Source organism: Sinohyriopsis cumingii, unplaced genomic scaffold (genome assembly GCF_028554795.1).
Source record: "Sinohyriopsis cumingii isolate HCF-2022 unplaced genomic scaffold, ASM2855479v2 utg001554l, whole genome shotgun sequence".
NCBI classification, from domain to species: Eukaryota; Metazoa; Mollusca; class Bivalvia; order Unionida; family Unionidae; genus Sinohyriopsis; species Sinohyriopsis cumingii.
In genome coordinates, this window is record NW_028316017.1 from 188,566 (window position 1) to 210,405 (window position 21,840).

At 35.5% G+C, this 21,840-nt stretch overlaps 1 protein-coding gene across 1 annotated transcript in view; it reads left to right on the top strand.

Annotated features, from left to right (window-relative positions):
- Positions 1–21,840, top strand: part of LOC149771949 (uncharacterized) — a 130,988-nt gene that overhangs the window by 50,519 nt on the left and 58,629 nt on the right. Inside the window, exons 3-7 of the mRNA XM_089948043.1 lie at positions 5,251–5,415; positions 10,124–10,272; positions 11,941–12,039; positions 13,350–13,416; positions 13,836–14,008. Of these exons, the coding sequence (XP_089804169.1) occupies positions 5,251–5,415; positions 10,124–10,272; positions 11,941–12,039; positions 13,350–13,416; positions 13,836–14,008 (653 nt within the window). The remainder of the gene's footprint in view (positions 1–5,250; positions 5,416–10,123; positions 10,273–11,940; positions 12,040–13,349; positions 13,417–13,835; positions 14,009–21,840) is intronic.

Below are 21,840 nucleotides of genomic sequence, written 5' to 3' on the forward strand. Positions count from 1 at the left end.
GTAAAGTGAGGACAACGAGTCGAAATTCGCCTTACTTGATTTCACTTTTACACCTCGGTTATATCATACAATGGATGCACATTGTCATTTCTTTTAAAAGAAGATAGTAATCTGATGCTGTCTTTGTACTTTACTTCATTGCTACCTTTTTAATTCAGAAAAGTACAAGATGCGTGAAGACTTAACTGTTTTGACCCATATTTCTTGTAATCTCAGGGCTTTAGACTATTTCGATCTTATCTATGAAGAAGTTAACGCCATCTGTATTTTAAGATATTTTAATCATACGTTTATTTTATCATGAAGAACTTTCTCCATGGTTAAAATTTCCATTTATGTTTTTTTTTTTTTTTTTTTTTTATAGCTTGGAGTCTTACATTTCCTGCGCGACCTTTAAACTATGTAAAGGTCACGTTGACATGTTTATGGTAATGTGTGGCTCCTCAAAAGACACCAACACTTAAAGCAAGTGACCTATATGTTTCAACCACCTAGATAAATGTATTAACCTACAAACATTGAAATTACACCCAAGACAAATAAAATGTCACGAACACAAAAATATAATTGTTTGGTCTAAAAGCGGTCACATATGTCAAATAAGTACGATTTTTGACATCAGATCCTTTTTGTACTGACGTCATTTCTTAATGATCCGGAATGAATTTAAGTATAACAAATATATATTTTTATAAAAAAACTATAATTTTAACCGGCGATGATGTTCTGTAGAAGATTCTTGAAAATAACTGGATGCTGTAAGAAAACATGACATATGATATAAAATACACTGGACAGAAATGAAACGTATTGTTATAAATATTTAAGAGATAGTTAGTAGTATTCGTATGTACTGAATTAAACACTATTCTTCTTACCTGTGTATATTCTTACTAGAACACATTAAGGGATTTAAACGTATACATACGATCTAGTTAAACGGACTGCATTCACACCTAGGGAAGACGTACGCAGATATTAGAAACTGTTGGAGACGTATGAGCAGTAATTTTTTATTTTTATGTTATATATTTTTTCTATCGCTTATTCCCGTCTTTCTTTTAAATGTATAATATTTGTGTACTTACTCTCTCAATGATCTCTGCATGTACAATACACATTACCCAATATAATTTTAAATTCTTTGACAACAAATATTTTTTTTTCCCGATGGTCTATTTGTTTCTCTTTCCCATCTTCTTCATTTATGTTACATATTTGGTTACGTTTTTATTTTGCATATATTTTCTAAATAACCAGTAAGATTCTTATCATGCTTGGTATAAATCATGTTGAAGGTATGCCAGTTTATTCTACAAAATTCTATATTGTCCATTTTACCTTGGGGTCAAGGTCATAGTCATAGAACGTTTGCATCAAGGCTTTGAATAAAATGTTTTCATTTGCATATCTTTCTTAAACCTCCTTTTAGCTTCTCGTCATACTCACCATGAATGATAATGATGCTAACACGATTCATTCGACACTATGCTTTCTCGATTTTCACATTAGGATTTATCTCACAGACATAGAAAGCCTACTTTGATTAAATGTTTTCATTTTTTATTTTCCTAAACTTCTTGCATGATTCTCTTAATACTTTAGATCAACCATTGTCAAGCTACAATTGTTAATTTTGTGAAATGATGGCACGCCCCGCTTATATTCCATAAACTCCTTAATGGGGTTTTGTCATTATAAAGCTAAGATAATTCATTCTGCGACACGCACGCTCCACCTATTGACCTTGCAATAGAGGTCGATTTCTACAGCAATGATGTGATATATATATATATATATATATATATATATATATATATATATATATATATATATATATATATATATATATATATATATATATATATATATATATATATATATATATTAACACATTTGAAAATAACTTGTCAGGATTTACATGTTCTCCTAAAAAAAATAATACCAGAACCGATGTCAAGAGCACCACCGTAAATTGTTTGCATCCTGATCTTTACAAATCTTCCCTTACTTACATCCCTCACACACTCATGCAGACGCACACACGTTAATTCACACGTAATATCACATGTATTGTATAAACAAACACATTCGAATACAAACAGAAACGTGTTTTGAAATTCACTGTTTGCTGTTGTCTAATTTAAGGTAATATGTTCTCCTCCATCACTACCAAAAAAGAAAACGAAGTCATGAAAATTTTACAAGCACATATCAATTTTAAAAACAAGCACAAAAAACCGTCATGTACCGAAAGTTGACAGTAGGGTCCACTTTTCTTACACTTGTCAGGTCTTTTATTCTTATTCATATTTACCTAGCGTTTTATATCATATAAAACACTTTCTTAATAGGTGAGATTTAAGAATCTTTTATGCGAAACGTGATCTTTATAAAACATATTTTACAAGCAAATTAACAAGCGCTTGTAGTGTCGGCGGAAGTGCTTTGGTTAATGTAGTGCTGCAATAACAAGTTGTCCGCATACTGGACCGTCCATTCGAGTTTGTAACGGCTGCGCTGAATTAAACAGCGGTTGTTGTCTTCTGCCTCTAGAGCCCCAGGAGAAATAATCAACAACTTCACGTAAAGCCCGTACGAGTCAAAATATAAAAGATGTCGAGGCGTTACCACGAATGCGACCCAATGAGTCCTAGGCCCTGATGTCAAATACAGGCTGTTGATGTCGTTTTCTGGCGTTCCTGACGTCATCAACGCATATTCTTCCTGCATAAAGATACCTTGGATATGCTTGACTCACTTCGTCATCGAGGATAAATCAAAATATGTCAATAAACGCAATGCTTTTATCAACAGTAGGGTTATAAACGAAGCCGCTTTTGCTCGGGAATCTGTTGCTTTGAATGGACAGTCGAAGACATTTTCCTTTTCTATTTGTCAAGAGACGCTATACTTCTCTCCACCGTCTTTTTCACTGTCATCACAGAAGCAGCTCCGACTGCTCCTAACGCATCCGCTTTTAATAGTAACCGAGGAAGTCTCGTCCAATAACAATGCTGAAATTACCACGGACAGTCTGTACACTATGAAAATAATCAACGTCTTCACGTGTTGGTGAAAGCTCGTATGAGGCAAATTACAAAAATGTCGAGGCGCCGAATTTGTCAGTTTTGCTTGAGCGTATTGCTCATGGTTCTGTATAGCTGATTATGCAATTCCAATACCACAACTGACATATGGTCAAGAGCTGGTGCCAACATGTAACGCGAGCAATTGACATTTAGTATTCATAATGGCATGTTCTGCTGAAAAGTTCACTTTTGCCAAGGCAAACACCTTTACATTGATTACGCCCTTATGCCGTAAGACTTGTTAGAAATACAGGAAAAATAGTTTTTTGTTTCTAATTCAATTCTTGATTGCTTCTTTCTTCTACTGACCATCTGTAAAGTATTTTGTTTCATCATGATTCTGAATGCATTTCTCAAATTATGGCGATCTTCGTTGTCGTCGCTACAGTTTTTACTGTCTTTGATGTCTTCGTTAAATATTTCATTGACTTTGCTGGGTGTTTTGCTGTCTTCAGGTTTGTCAAAGTCGAGGCGACTCGGTTAACGTATGTGACTTGAATTTCTTTGCACGATATTATAAAATGGCATTTCACTCTGTTCATTGAATTTGTCGCATAATTTTTGCCGTATACGGTCTAATGCGATTCCCAACCATGCTTAACTTTTCATATGGAGAAATTACACCGCATTTTTGGGGCCTCTATGATGCATCCGGAAATATAGAGTAAATGGTTGAAAAGTGGGGTTTGCCGCCAGAGGCGTCCAATAGAGTTTCTCTCTCTCTCTCTCTCTCTCTCTCTCTCTCTCTCTCTCTCTCTCTCTCTCTCTCTCGAGAGAGAGAGAGAGAGAGAGAGAGAGAGAGAGAGAGAGAGAGAGAGAGAGAGAGAGAGAGAGGGGCGGATTCGCGTTTGTTACCCATGAGGACACATTCGTGCTGCACTTGCGTGTTCAAGAGTGTTAAAGTCATGGAACATAGACGAAATTAACCCAGTTGTGTAAACACGGTCTAAAACTCCCTATTGTTTCACTACTCGAGTCCGACATGCTAACGATTCAGCCAGCATGGTTCTCAGGAGAAACTATAGCTTTAAATATGAGCATGGATATTCGAATATCTCCCATTCAGATGGTCTATTATAAAATTTTATAGAACAATTAAGAAACGCATACTTGATCCTACATACTTAGTTCAAGCAAGAGGTGAACCTTAGGTCTAGCTATTTCATTCTACGAAGAAAACGATGCTGATTATTTTTCTTGACCTGGCACGATGCCAATTATTGCATTTATTCAAAACCTATGGTTCAGTTTTGTCAAATCATTAAAATACAAATGTTATTAACAACGACTAAGCGTTCTTGTCATTTAGTGGTCATATATCGTCAATGCATTTCAACAAAAAAGAACTGACCAAAAAAATACTGTTTCGCTCGACCCTATATATATATGAGAGATGTATTATATAACCAGAATGGCAATACCACTTTTGGAACTACTTTCTTCTTCCAGTTATGAGGTATGTCTGGCCTTATGCATGTTATTCGGACCTGTATTTTCATATTTAATCATCTCTCTCTCTCTCTCTCTCTCTCTCTCTCTCTCGCACACACACACACACACATTCTGTCTCACTCTCCCCACCAGGATAAATAGATTTCAAAATGTGTCAAGCTGTTGAGTTTCTATAATACATTTATGTAATGAGTGAGACAAAATACTCATTACCATGACAAAATAATTTGACAAAATCCTCAGCCTGAAGCACTATACAGACAACCTAAATTTTTAGAACGTCACTGTTCTAAAACTGTTGACAAATTTTGGAATTTATTTTTATCGATGTTGTAATACAACCGTTAATCACATTAACACTGAATGAAGAAAGAAAAAAATAAACCATTGTTAATCGAAGGATTTTGCATATAAAAATATAAATAATATAAAGAAAGTCTACGTTTTTTGCTACAATACGATTTTTCCACTTCAAATATTTCCTTATATTTAGTGAAAATTAGCGTACATATTTCTTATTAAATATATTTATCTGGCCATGTTATTATTTGATTGATTTTAGTCTAATCAACAATCACACAAAATAGGGACACAACAATTGTAGATTTCACCTCGTTTATTACTTCTGTCAGCTACATAAATATTTATTTGTTTACCTTTTTATTTATGTCTTTTATTATTATTATTATCATTATTATTATCTTAGCTCCGGAACACTGGCCAGAGCACGTGCCAACATGCGGCGGACGCTCACAGTCCCCGATAGACATCCAGCCTAGTAAGTATAACTCCAGCTTGGGAGACTTCAACTTCACTGGGAACGATGCGACAGGGACTGACATGTACATGATCAAGAACAATGGCCATACGAGTAAGTACACATACACACAAACACACACACACAGACACACACACGCGCGCGTCCCAAATCAGAAATGCTGGACAACCTAAGTCGCAAAACTGAAACTTGATCCATGACATCTGTGTGCACAAATTTCACACATCGCAAAGTAAACGTCTTCAAGTTGAAAGATTTTTTTTCTTCACTTAGCGTATGTGGCTGCTGAACATGAAGAAAACAGTTTTATTTAACATAATGTTTCAACCTGATAAAGAGGATCTTGTAATAGTGTTCATTTAATGTGGAATGAATGAAGCAAGTCGAACAATTATAGTATACGTGAGGAGCCTCTTATTTCGTAATCTTCATATCCAATGAGAATGAATTTGAGATTGCATTTATCACATAACGTTGAGCTTTTGACGTTGTTAAATGCATTTTTAAATGTTGTGACTTCGGTGGTTTTTATGATTTCGGTGGTATGATTTCGATGGTTTTTATGATATGACGATAATGTAGGGGATAATGTCCGGATTCGCTCAATCGAATTATCCTTCGCCTTTTTCGTCAAGTCGAGTTTGAAATGTCTGATGTAATTTGCCATCATTGAAGACTATATTCGGAACAATTCTGTTTAGTTTTGCGCAATAGTTTCGTACTTTGCTCAGAGTTTAATTTTTCAAGAACAAAATGTTTCCAGGTTTTCATCACTGGCTATCCTGGCCATTTAAAACACACCTAGTGGTCATTGTGGCATTTTTAAAAAAAAAAACTTTTAATTCCTTTTATTTTGGTGAATGATTTATGGATATACATTTGGTTATAGAGTATACAACTTGGCCTTGCTGAAGATGTGCACATAGGAAAGAAATACTAGTCCTGGTTAGTCATTTTCATTGCATGGACTTCAAAGGTGAATGTAAAAAAAATGAGCCGATAACTTCTTTTACTTTTCATATATTCCCGTGTCCCATTTGCGCAGCCCAAGTTAGTAAGTCGTGTACAAATTAAGGTATTATTACAAGCCATGGTTTGATGTCTAAAACATTTCCGCAGGCAAGAGTTAATCTCTTACGCAAGGTTACCGTGACCAGAGAGAAGACTGTCATCTTGAATCGGCACAAGCGTTAGATTGAGCGACTTCCCACCTATGTATTACCACTTAGTTCTGAGATCAGATAAACCCGCGAGGGAACGGGGCGTGCTAAGTTTGATTGGATCGAGTCAAAGCGACACCCAATCGGAATAGCGATAACAAGTTTGATCCGAATTATATCTCTAACTAGCAAGCGAAAATGTAGTCTTGCCTAGGACGATTGCTGAGCAATATAGGGTTAATCCGAGGAAGTCACGGATAATTTGGCGGTAAAACTTAGAGAGGAGATTCAAAGGAAAGACAAAGCTTCTTGAATGAAGCTTTTTGGGGGATAGAAGTTCCGGTTCAGTTGAGTCCCGAGTGTCTAAGAGGGGAGATGGATGTGAGACTAACAGAGCAGTCGGAGTAGACAAGTCTAGTCGGGGGAGATAGTAAAGAATGAGGAGGAAAAGGAGTCGAGGAGGTGAAAGTGGAGAAGGAAGAGGAGTATAGAGAAGTCGAGGAGGATAAATTTGGAGAAAGTCGGGAGGAAGAGAAGGAATTGGAGGATAAGGAGAGAAGAATACACAAATGAATATACAAGAACAGGTGGCAAACTTTCTCACACCACTAATCAAATTATGCAATAGACTATCACAGGATCGAGTGGAAGGAGAGTACTTGGGAAATTTTAATCATTTGACTATTGAATTTGTCATTAAATCGTTATTCATTGAATTTCACTTTTTTTTATATATTCAACCATTTAACCGTCGGTATCCCTGACTCGGGGCTCAGAGCTTTACATCTATCTTTCACTAATTTAACTTCCAACCAAATTCGAGCCTGGGTGGGACTTCTATAATAATTTAAATAAAATATTTGGAGCACCTAACCTTATCCATAACACACCTACCACAGTGGCGGCATAACAACCCGTCACGCCACATCTGTAACTCGTTCATTGCACTTTCAGAAGCTGGTATTATATTCTCTGGTAAAATTAGTTTTCCCCATTTTAGTGACTGCTAAATTTAGGTAGTGTATTTTGGAAAAGTTCCGAATGATTGCTCGAGCACATGGAAGGTGCACGATTGCCAAAACTACAACAGGCAAAGAAATTGCAGACACAGTACATTAATGTAGCATGGAGGTATGCCAGCAGTTTCTCCACGGTACATGTTGCAAATGGAAACATCTTCACGGTATACTTGCCACTTGTCACAAGTGCATAAAATCTGTCACGCGCGTGATATTTGATAAGCGTAACCTTACATCGCACAATATGGTGGAGGATGGAGACAGAGTCAAAATCGGAACATTGTGTCATTACAGGCGTTGTCAATGTCAACCAGTTTCGTGATTCATTCGTGTTGCCGTTCCTGATATCGAGCGCTAAATATCAAACCGTGGCTATCACTGTTGGGTGAATGGTCTTTATATTGACTTGGAAGTGGAGATAGGTGTTGGAAAGTCTGAATAATGGTATGACATCATGTACGTGTACTTCTAGTGTTGATAAACAAATCTGAGCATTCAGAATTAGAATAGCAGTAATAATAATAATAATAAACCTATTCCCTATTATTTTTGGATGAGAGACATAGGGTAGCAAATGAAAACTTTATCTTGGATTATACTAAAACCAATTTAGGTATGTTCTTTTTAAGCTTTAACAATATTTGTAAAATCATGTTTAAAGGTATATACTGTTTAACTATCAAAACATATTTAGAAGCATGTAATTTAAATAAACTGTAACCATAATCACTGGAAAAATAATAACTATTCTTGCAGATTCAGAAGGCAGCAGCCCACTCCACCCTTGCTGTCTAACTTAAATTGAAAATACAATTTTCCTTAGTAATATTGGACTAATACCATGTACAGATTTCAGTCTGCAGTGAAATCTTTTAGTCTCTGGCTAACGGGCTATTGTTAGTTTCAAAACCTGAAAATGTCTACATAAACCCATTTTCAGAATCCTGGATCTAAGCTTGACATTATCTAAACAATTTTAATTTAAAATTACATTATTCTATTGTTTCGGTGTTTTAATTAAAACAATATTATTCTATAGTCCGGTATTTTATTAAAAAAATATTATACTATTCTTTTTGGTATTTTAATTAAAATAACAGCATTACGTAGTTTAGGATTTTAATTAAAATATTATTATTCTATAGTTTTGCTATTTTAATTTTTTTGTAAATTATCTCTAGGTATTTAAATTTTAAATAACATTATCCTATATTTTTTGTCTGTATTAAATAACATTATTCTATAGTTAAGGTAGTTTATTTTAAATAATATTATTTTATAGTTCAGATAATATAAATTAATTTAACATTATTCTTTAGTTTTGATATTTCATTTTTCTAGGATGCAATCACTTCTCAAGTACACAAATAATATCCGTTCCTGGAATTTTAATCTCAATGACATGCCATTCAGCGAAAAATGCAAATGCAATTTCTTATTTCAAGATGTGTTCTTTTCATCACTGTTTTCGTTTTCTGTACTAAATAGTCATGTTGTAAATTCATTTCTGCTATGCCTAAAACAAAGTCCATTGAACATTTTCGGAGAGCCATAACAGATTGTGAAAGTGATGTGTGATGTGATGTGATTTTGATTTTTAACGTAGCTTTAAAAATTTTTCAGTCATATCACTACGATGTCTGCAATGTGGCAGTTTATAGTGATGTCTAGCACTGGGGCATCATGCCACAGACATGTAGCATGATGTCCCACCCAGTCACATTATCCTGACACCAGGCCGACCAGTCCTAACACTAACCTCTTAATGCTGAACGCCAAGTGAGGCAGCTGTTAGTATCATTTGTTTTTAAGTCTCTGGTATGACTCGGCCGGGGATCGAACCCACGACCTCCCGCATCCAAGGCGGACGCTCTAACCACTAAGCCACCGGAGGGGTTGTTGGATGTCAAAATCACACTTACATCTATTATTTTTGTTTTACTACGAGCGTTCTTTTTCCTGCAAAATAGGGCATATATTCGTGATACTAGAATGAACGTTTGTCTGTTGGTACTAACATTGTATGTATGTATGTATGTATGTATGTGTATATATATATATATATATATGAGAGAGAGATCACGTTTTGACATTGCAAATCTCTCAAGAGCGAGTGCATCATTTTGGAATTGACAGATTTTGCAGGATAACTGGAGAGCATTATTTTCATGATTTGTGAAACTGGTATATTGCAAATTTTGCATGGGCGCCCGCAGCATAGGTCAAGTGACTAATGCATATCTTCACTGCGGTTTAATAGCAGATCTTTTACTTTTTTTCGTCGGTCTTGTTTTTAGTTACTACCATAGTTAAATTTGTGCCTATGAGATTCTACAACCAATGCCGTGAAAATTAAATATCACGTTAAAAAGTAGACATACTTGAATAATGTACCTTTGTGTGTCCTTTGAATAATGTACCTTTGTGTGTCCTCTGAATTAAACAAAAAGTACATATCCTTTTCTATCTCACTGCTAACTGGCTCATCCAGGCGCGTTAAAAAGTTATGTGTTGTGTTCTGAAATCAGAAATTTATTACATATTACAAAGTTTTCGTAATTGGTCACTCAGCTATTCTCTCCCTCCTCTCTCTCTCTCTCACACACATACTTTATCTTTCAGTACAAGTAGACATTATGAAGAACAACATAACGATAAGCGGTGGAGGTCTGAGTTCTGAGTATACAGCCGCTCAGTTTCACTTCCACTGGGGAGGAAACAGTTCTCGAGGATCAGAGCACACACTTTATGGGAAAAGGTACCCCATGGAGGTAAGCATCACTGTCGTAACCAGACTGTACAATGTATTATCAATATATACTGCCATGTCGGCCAATTCTGCGCGTAGGGTAATTCTGCGCAACCATACGTCATTTCTGTAAACATTGGATCCCGTGCTATTTTGGGTCAAAAATCTATTTTGTATCCAGAAAGAACAATCATATATTAATTAAGAAAAGTTATATTCATAAAGTGTACAAACATTTCCTACATTTAGACTCGAAATGCACATAAAAATGTGATTTCTAAATGGCAACGTGAACACCCAACTCCATAACCTTCTTGAACCTGTTAATAACAGTGTTTGAGACGTTCATAATCTTGATCAGCTTTCTTGACTATGTACCATCTGTCAAACAACTGCTGTTTTTCTCTTGCAAATTCGACATGGGTTTGTCCGGCATCTTTTCTATAGTTTCTGAATTTTTGCTGATAATCCCCAGGTACTAACTCATAACCGTTTAAGATGCATTCCTTAACCAGATCATAGTCTCCACTTTGCTGAAGTGGCACTGAATAGTAAATATCACTAGCTTTTCCAGTAAGTACACATTGTAATTATTGAGTCCAATGCTCACTTAACAATTTCAAATTGTAATTTTTTTCTTCAAAACCAGTAAAGTATTTGTCTACTTCTTTTTCTCTGAAAGGAGCACTAACCTATTACTCTTAGTAACATCAAAACTTGAGTTTGTATCCAAATTGGAAATGTGCTTTTCACTTGCCAGCTCCATTTCATTTATTCTAAATTGATATTCCCTCTCTTCCTTCTCTCTTTGCATTTGCGTCTATCTCTATCTCCTCTTTCTTTGCTTGCAAATTCATTCTCTCTCTCCTCTTTCTCCGCTTGTAAATTCATTCTTTCTCCACTTGTAAATTCATTCTCTCTCTCCTTTTTCTCAGCTTGTAAATTCATTCTCTCTGTACTCTTTCTCTGCTTGTAAATTCATTCTCTCTCTCCTCTTTCTCCAATAAAATTTGTTTTTCTTCTTTCTGTAATGACATTTGTTTTTCTTCTTTATTTTTCTGAAGTTCAAGCTTTCTTAACTCTAATTCCATCTTGTATTTTAATTTGAATTCTTTTAATTTTATGTCAGAGTCTGACACAGATTTACCAGTTGAAACCAAAGCACTTTTATTGATGCAACGGATACAATGATATCATTTGTTTTTCTCATGTGTTTTGTATCTGCTTAGGCTTTATGGAAAGCTTTTTTTTGAGTAGTGCGTTTGAGCATGTATATTGCTTTTGGTTCCAATTTAAATTATAAGGACAAATTACTTTACTAAAATCAGATTTTGCACTGGTTAGCACTTGATTGAGGGCCACAGAAACATGTCTGCATATGTGATGTATTCGAACTAAAGAGGATGCGTGTGTTGATTTGCATCTTTCCTGTGGTACTCCAACAATGCGACTTAATGTTAAAGCTGACATTACTGATCCATGATATGGAGGAACTATGTCACTGAGCAAACCTTTACGGTAATATGGTTTATGAATGCTGACAAAGTATAGTCCATTTCTGTCAGGAACTTTATTCCCCATCCATCTCTAACAACCACACAATGGTTACTACATCACAGAGCTCGTCTACCCTGCATACCGAGACATATGCTAAGACATTTCATGACTTTTAATTTCTTCTTTATTTCAGCTGCACATTGTTCACTACAAGACATCTCTCGGGTCGATAACCAATGCGGTAGCTTCAAACCAAATAGATGCCTTAGCTGTGCTAGGATTTTTCTTTGAGGTTCGATTAATCTTTTTTTATTATATTAATTTATGTATGAATTAAAATAGTTTCTATATTAGAAAAGAAATATAACATAACTTATTATTTAACAATAATACTAATTAGTACCTTTTTAAAAATGAGAAAAGTATTCTGAAATCTGATTAGTTCAATAGGTCACATGTACACAACAGTAATAAAATATATCAGTCTCCTCAGTGATTTCAGTTCCACAAAAACTACAGGTTGTGGTCACATAGAATTATTTTATATCACAGTATGCAAGTACATGTACTTAGCTGTCAAATATAAATATTGACCCCCACTGTCAAAAATAAATATTGGCCCCCACTGTCAAATATAATCATTGGCCCCCACTGTCAAATATAAATATTGGCCCCCACTTCGCTTCTGCATATATCATATTTTATAGCTCAGTGAAACAATGTACTGAACTCGACAAAAGACCACAGTTGTAACATATAGCTTAGTTGAGATTTATATCCACATCATTGCATTTTTTGGCATCAATGAATTGAACTCCTTCCATGTCTTCTGGCATAGTTTCCATTCTCTTTTACTAAATATTACTAAAAATACTATTAAACATTATGTTCTTACTAAAGTTAGCAACAACATATAGTTTCAGTGTCAAATGAGGCAAGCTTAACTCTTGGTAAAATGATGAAACCTGATAGTACTTTTGTACTGCTGATGATAATACAATGACACAATAGTAGAAATATGCTTTTTAAAAGGAAATCCATATAATAAAGTCCTCCAGTAATGTTTCAAATGTTAACTTAAATTCTCTGGTGACATGTACCAGTATTATGAAGATTATCCATAGCAATATACTTTACAGTAGTAAAAGGAACCAAGAGATGCATCATATATGTCGTTACCATGTAGTAGATACCCCTTACATACAATGTGTGCAGTTTAATATTTTTGATATTTCAACATGTTAACAAATCACTTTATTTGAATCTGATAAATCCAAATAAGTCCATAAATTCCCGTGTATTATTCTCAATACTAATTCACTGTGACAGTGGAAATTGTCTTTGCCTGCCTTCTGAACCTTTCTTTAGTATTTCTATCAACATTTTGGCTGTGCAACATTACTTGTCACAGTATTAGAAATAGAAATAATACCCTGATTGATATACAAATAATGTGGTAGTCAGTTGTATTTCCTATTTTAAGAGAAATTGAATAATCTTTATATATTAAATTACAGTTATATCATTCAACTTTGAATTAAGAACTACTTTGTTCCATTCCTTATTATCTTGCTTTTTGTTTGTTTTATCATTTATGTACAGGTCACATCTAGCGATAACGAGGACCTTGAACCAATTCTGTCTCAACTTGACAATGTCAGTTATGCAAGTAAGTATAATGGTTTGTCTACATACCGCTCAAGGGTCTGAAACCTCTCTGTGTAATGCTAAAGGGCTTCAAGCCCATGATACTATATCTATGATGCAGGTTTTCTTTCTTTTTTACCCATTTAAAGTCAGTTTCTCAATAAGATTAGAACTTTACTAATGTAGTCATCAGATACAAATGTATACTTTTTTGTACTAAATGAGTTATTTTCTAAAGGCAATGCTGATTTAAATAAGTATGAAGGTTACATTACCTCATACTTATCTTTTATATCTTACTGACATATATCTGTATTCTTAATGTAGATTTATTATTCATTTATCAGGTCTCAAATGTGAAAGTGACAAGTCATCTACCATCATAAGTGAACATTTGCATATTATTATGCTGATCACATGATGTGCTCTTTGTTTTTATAGACAGCAGTAATTTGGTGTCCCTGAGTTCCAACTTCAGTCTAAAGTCTATTCTCCCACATCTTGATAGTCCTCAGACCTATCACCGTTACAGTGGCAGCCTGACAACACCCAACTGCCTTGAAGTTGTCATTTGGACTGTCTTTGAAAGTACGATTGGAATATCTGAACAACAGGTACACTTTTCTTTTGTTGTTGCTAAGTAACTGATTATCTACCTCATCATGCTCATATATACATAAATACTGTGGATGGCATGGTCTCCTGGCTCCCTTTTATCTCATATTTTTGCAATGAGGAACAGGATTCAGAAACAGCAAATCAGTCTAGAGATCCCATAACACACTTGTGCAACATGCTGATGACAAGAGTGATAAATGAGTTCAATTGTGATTATAACAACTCATTAAAAGAGGTGAAGTATTTTCTTTCATGCTATCATAAAGATAGATGCTGTTGTTCAGAACCACTTAAAATTTAGTTTATCAGAATATACTTTGTACTATCCTACATACGTTAATTTTGGTAATTAAAAAGGTTGAGTATTGTTAGGTTATTACTTTTATTAAGGCGCTGTTCAGGGATGTCAGCAGGACCCAAAAGTATTTACAGCCATTATGATTGGAATATCTAAAAGACAAGTACATTCTTCTTTTGCTGTTGTCAAGTACCTCATTAACTACCTCAAGTACCTTATTATCTACCTCAACATGCTTATACATACATATATGGTGCAGATGGCACATTCTGACTCCCATAGGCTTCAGACACAGAGAGTCAGTCTAGACATCTCACAGCACACCTGTACAGCATATAGCCATGACTTGTGTAGTCAGTGGGTTCTAAATAGGTGTTAGAACATTTCTTTTAAGGAATTGTAAGATTTTTTTATCTTGTTATCTTAAGGATGTATTCGATCGCTCATAGTACTTAACAAATTGATTATCAAAATAATCTTTGTATTTCTCCCTACACAAGTTTATTTTGACAATTGAAAAGGCTGAATTTTGTTAGGTTATTATTTGTACATTTCCCTGTTTGCAGCAGGGTTTAGTAGCAATAATTCATCTGGCTGTCCACCTGTACATACTTAAAGTTTGGTAATATTAATGGGAATTGTTTCTTCTTAACAAAATGTGGTGTTTTAACTTTAAGTTTATGAGACCTTCTTCTGTGTCTTTGTTTAGAGGAATTAAAGCCTGTCCTCTTAACTTATAACATTGACAGTGATTGCTGGATTTTAACCAAACTTAGTGTGCAGCTCCATATTTATAAGATCTTAAATGAACCTGATTTCAAGCGTGCATAGCTTAAGCTACTGACTTTAGTTTCCATGTAACAAGCTTTATCAAGGCTTGTTTGATTGCCATCAAATTTGGCATGGGCTTTTAATTTGATGAAACTGTGAATGGTGGTCAGTTTACAGCTATCCATAATATCGTTTACATGAGTTATGCCACCTCATTGTCTTTTCACTGTGTTCAAATTTGCAGCATAATGTCATCAAGATTTCTTGGATTTAGACCAGATTTGGGTTCTTAGGCTTTACATCGATCAGACCTTGATTGAGGTTTATTTCCATTATTACTTGGCATAATGTAAAAGAGCTATATTTTCCAAACTAATTAGATTATTGGGTGAAAATGAAGAAGCATCATGCTGAAGGAAGTTAAAGCTGAAATACAGTTCTGCCAATATTAGACTTTTGAAATTAATTTGAATATATGTTTTAGTATTATATACACAGTTTGTTATTTCATGCAAATTTTGTTTAATTCAATTTGTCTCTCATCTATCTTTATATTCCACCCATGCATGGCCATTTTTCAAGTATGACACATATTTCTCTCTTTCAGTTTTGAAACTGATGTGCAATATATGACATTCAAGTGCCTGACTTTGCCTGAATTTGTTACTGACCCCCTTCACCCCCTTCAATCCTACTTATTATTCATCCCCTTCAATCCTACTTATTATTCATCCCCTTCAATCCTACTTATTATTCATCCCCTTCAATCCTACTTATTATTCACCTCCTTCAGTCCTACTTATTATTCATCCCCTTCAATCCTACTTATTATTCACCTCCTTCAATCCTACTTATTATTCATCCCCTTCAGTCCTACTTATCATTCATCCCCGTCAGTCCTACTTATTATTCATCCCCTTCAATCCTACTTATTATTCATCCCCTTCAATCCTACTTATTATTCATCCCCTTCTATCCTACTTATTATTCATCCCCTTCTATCCTACTTATTATTCATCCCCTTCTATCCTACTTATTATTCATCCCCTTCTATCCTACTTATTATTCATCCCCTTCTATCCTACTTATTATTCATCCCCTTCTATCCTACTTATTATTCATCCCCCTTCAGTCCTACTTATTATTCACCTCCTTCAGTCCTACTTATTATTCACCTCCTTCAGTCCTACTTATTATTCATCCCCTTCAATCCTACTTATTATTCATCCCCTTCTATCCTACTTATTATTCATCCCCTTCTATCCTACATATTATTCTTCCCCTTCTATCCTACTTATTATTCATCCCCTTCTATCCTACTTATTATTCATCCCCTTCAATCCTACTTATTATTCATCCCTTTCAATCCTACTTATTATTCATCCCCTTCAATCCTACTTATTATTCATCCCCATCAATCCTACTTATTATTCATCACCTTCAATCCTACTTATTATTCACCTCCTTCAGTCCTACCTATTATTCACCCCCTTCAATCCTACTTATTATTCATCCCCTTCAATCCTACTTATTATTCATCCCCTTCAATCCTACTTATTATTCATCCCCTTCAATCCTACTTATTATTCACCTCCTTCAGTCCTACTTATTATTCACCTCCTTCAGTGCTACTTATTATTCATCCCCTTCAATCCTACTTATTATTCACCTCCTTCAGTCCTACCTATTATTCATCCCCTTCAATCCTACTTATTATTTATCCCCTTCAATCCTACTTATTATTCACCTCCTTCAGTCCTACTTATTATTCACCTCCTTCAGTGCTACTTATTATTCATCCCCTTCAATCCTACTTGTTATTCACCTCCTTCAGTCCTACCTATTATTCACCCCCTTCAATCCTACTTATTATTCATCCCCTTCAATCCTACTTATTATTCATCCCCTTCAATCCTACTTATTATTCACCTCCTTCAGTCCTACTTATTATTCATCCCCTGCAATCCTACTTATTATTCACCTCCTTCAGTCCTACTTATTATTCACCTCCTTCAGTCCTACTTATTATTCACCTCCATCAGTCCTACTTATTATTCATCCCCTTCAATCCTACTTATTATTCATCCCCTTCAATCCTACTTATTATTCATCCCCTTCAATCCTACTTATTATTCACCTCCTTCAGTCCTACTTATTATTCATCCCCTTCAATCCTACTTATTATTCACCTCCTTCAGTCCTACTTATTATTCATCCCCTTCAATCCTACTTATTATTCACCTCCTTCAGTCCTACCTATTATTCACCTCCTTCAGTCCTACTTATTATTCATCCCCTTCAATCCTACTTATTATTTACCTCCATCAGTCCTACTTATTATTCACCCCCTTCAGTCCTACTTATTTTTCACCTCCTTCAATCCTACTTATTATTCACCTCCTTCAGTCCTACCTATTATTCACCTCCTTCAGTCCTACTTATTATTCACCCCCTTCAGTCCTACTTATTATTCACCTCCTTCAGTCCTACTTATTATTCACCTCCTTCAGTCCTACTTATTATTCATCCCCTTCAATCCTACTTATTATTCATCCCCTTCAATCCTACTTATTATTCATCCCTTTCAATCCTACTTATTATTCATCCCCTTCAATCCTACTTATTATTCACCTCCTTCAGTCCTACTTATTATTCACCTCCTTCAGTCCTACTTATTATTCATCCCCTTCAATCCTACTTATTATTCATCCCCTTCAATCCTACTTATTATTCATCCCCATCAATCCTACTTATTATTCATCACCTTCAATCCTACTTATTATTCACCTCCTTCAGTCCTACCTATTATTCACCCCCTTCAATCCTACTTATTATTCATCCCCTTCAATCCTACTTATTATTCATCCCCTTCAATCCTACTTATTATTCATCCCCTTCAATCCTACTTATTATTCACCTCCTTCAGTCCTACTTATTATTCACCTCCTTCAGTGCTACTTATTATTCATCCCCTTCAATCCTACTTATTATTCACCTCCTTCAGTCCTACCTATTATTCATCCCCTTCAATCCTACTTATTATTTATCCCCTTCAATCCTACTTATTATTCACCTCCTTCAGTCCTACTTATTATTCACCTCCTTCAGTGCTACTTATTATTCATCCCCTTCAATCCTACTTGTTATTCACCTCCTTCAGTCCTACCTATTATTCACCCCCTTCAATCCTACTTATTATTCATCCCCTTCAATCCTACTTATTATTCATCCCCTTCAATCCTACTTATTATTCACCTCCTTCAGTCCTACTTATTATTCATCCCCTGCAATCCTACTTATTATTCACCTCCTTCAGTCCTACTTATTATTCACCTCCTTCAGTCCTACTTATTATTCACCTCCATCAGTCCTACTTATTATTCATCCCCTTCAATCCTACTTATTATTCATCCCCTTCAATCCTACTTATTATTCATCCCCTTCAATCCTACTTATTATTCACCTCCTTCAGTCCTACTTATTATTCATCCCCTTCAATCCTACTTATTATTCACCTCCTTCAGTCCTACTTATTATTCATCCCCTTCAATCCTACTTATTATTCACCTCCTTCAGTCCTACCTATTATTCACCTCCTTCAGTCCTACTTATTATTCATCCCCTTCAATCCTACTTATTATTTACCTCCATCAGTCCTACTTATTATTCACCCCCTTCAGTCCTACTTATTTTTCACCTCCTTCAATCCTACTTATTATTCACCTCCTTCAGTCCTACCTATTATTCACCCCCTTCAATCCTACTTATTATTCATCCCCTTCAATCCTACTTATTATTCATCCCCTTCAATCCTACTTATCATTCACCTCCTTCCGTCCTACTTATTATTCATCCCCTTCAATCCTACTTATTATTCACCTCCTTCAGTCCTACTTATTATTCACCTCCTTCAGTCCTACTTATTATTCACCTCCATCAGTCCTACTTATTATTCATCCCCTTCAATCCTACTTATTGTTCATCCCCTTCAATCCTACTTATTATTCATCCCCTTCAATCCTACTTATTATTCATCCCCTTCAATCCTACTTATTATCCACCTCCTTCAGTCCTACTTATTATTCATCCCCTTCAATCCTACTTATTATTCACCTCCTTCAGTCCTACTTATTATTCATCCCCTTCAATCCTACTTATTATTCACCTCCTTCAGTCCTACCTATTATTCACCTCCTTCAGTCCTACTTATTATTGATCCCCTTCAATCCTATTTATTATTCATCCCCTTCAATCCTACTTATTATTCATCCCCTTCAATCCTACTTATTATTCACCTCCTTCAGTCCTACCTATTATTCACCCCCTTCAATCCTACTTATTATTCATCCCCTTCAATCCTACTTATTATTCATCCCCTTCAGTCCTACTTATTATTCACCTCCTTCAGTCCTACTTATTATTCACCCCCTTCAATCCTACTTATTATTCATCCCCCTTCAATCCTACTTATTATTCACCTCCTTCAGTCCTACTTATTATTCACCTCTTTCAGTCCTACTTATTATTCATCCCCATCAATCCTACTTATTATTCACCTCCTTCAGTCCTACTTATTATTCATCCCCTTCAATCCTACTTATTATTCACCTCCTTCAATCCTACTTATTATTCACCTCCTTCAGTCCTACTTATTGTTCACCCCCTTCAATCCTACTTATTATTCACCTCCATCAGTCCTACTTATTATTCACGTTTTTCAGTCCTACTTATTATTCACCTCCTTCAGTCCTACTTATTATTCATCCCCTTCAATCCTACTTATTATTCACCTCCTTCAGTCCTACCTATTATTCACCCCCTTCAATCCTACTTATTATTCATCCCCCTTCAATCCTACTTATTATTCACCTCCTTCAGTCCTACTTATTATTCACCTCCTTCAGTCCTACTTATTATTCATCCCCTTCAATCCTACTTATTATTCATCCCCTTCAGTCCTACTTATTATTCACCTCCTTCAGTCCTACTTATTATTCATCCCCATCAATCCTACTTATTATTCACCTCCTTCAGTCCTACCTATTATTCACCTCCTTCAGTCCTACTTATTATTCATCCCCTTCAATCCTACTTATTATTCACCTCCTTCAGTCCTACTTATTATTCACCTCCTTCAGTCCTACTTATTATTCATCCCCATCAATCCTACTTATTATTCACCTCCTTCAGTCCTACCTATTATTCACCTCCTTCAGTCCTACTTATTATTCATTCCCTTCAATCCTACTTATTATTCACCTCCTTCAGTCCTACTTATTATTCACCTCCTTCAGTCCTACTTATTATTCATCCCCTTCAATCCTACTTATTATTCACCTCCTTCAGTCCTACTTATTATTCACCCCCTTCAGTCCTACTTACTATTCACCTCCATCAGTCCTACTTATTATTCATCCCCTTCAATCCTACTTATTATTCACCTCATTCAGTCCTACTTATTATTCATCCCCTTCAATCCTACTTATTATTCACCTCCATCAGTCCTACTTATTATTCACCCCCTTCAGTCCTACTTATTATTCACCTCCTTCAGTCCTACTTATTATTCATCCCTTTCAATCCTACTTATTATTCACCTCCTTCAGTCCTACTTATTATTCACCTCCATCAGTCCAACTTATTGTTCACCCCCTTCAATCCTACTTATTATTCACCTCCTTCAGTCCTACTTATTGTTCACCCCCTTCAGTCGTACTTATTATTCACCTCCTTCAGTCCTACTTATTATTCATCCCCTTCAATCCTACTTATTATTCACCTCCTTCAGTCCTACTTACTATTCACCTCCATCAGTCCAACTTATTGTTCACCCCCTTCAATCCTACTTATTATTCACCTCCTTCAGTCCTACTTATTATTCACCTCCATCAGTCCAACTTATTGTTCACCCCCTTCAATCCTACTTATTATTCACCTCCTTCAGTCCTACTTATTGTTCACCCCCTTCAATCCTACTTATTATTCACCTCCTTCAGTCCTACTTATTGTTCACCCCCTTCAATCCTACTTATTATTCATCCCCTTCAATCCTACTTATTATTCACCTCCATCAGTCCTACTTATTATTCACCCCCTTCAGTCCTACTTATTATTCACCTCCTTCAGTCCTACTTATTATTCATCCCCTTCAATCCTACTTATTATTCACCTCCTTCAGTCCTACTTATTATTCACCCCCTTCAGTGCTACTTACTATTCACCTCCATCAGTCCTACTTATTATTCATCCCCTTCAATCCTACTTTTTATTCACCTCATTCAGTCCTACTTATTATTCATCCCCTTCAATCCTACTTATTATTCACCTCCATCAGTCCTACTTATTATTCACCCCCTTCAGTCCTACTTATTATTCACCTCCTTCAGTCCTACTTATTATTCATCCCTTTCAATCCTACTTATTATTCACCTCCTTCAGTCCTACTTATTATTCACCTCCATCAGTCCAACTTATTGTTCACCCCCTTCAATCCTACTTATTATTCACCTCCTTCAGTCCTACTTATTGTTCACCCCCTTCAGTCCTACTTATTATTCACCTCCTTCAATCCTACTTATTATTCACCTCCATCAGTCCTACTTATTATTCACCCCCTTCAGTCCTACTTATTATTCACCTCCTTCAGTCCTACTTATTATTCATCCCCTTCAATCCTACTTATTATTCACCTCCTTCAGTCCTACTTATTATTCACCCCCTTCAGTCCTACTTACTATTCACCTCCATCAGTCCTACTTA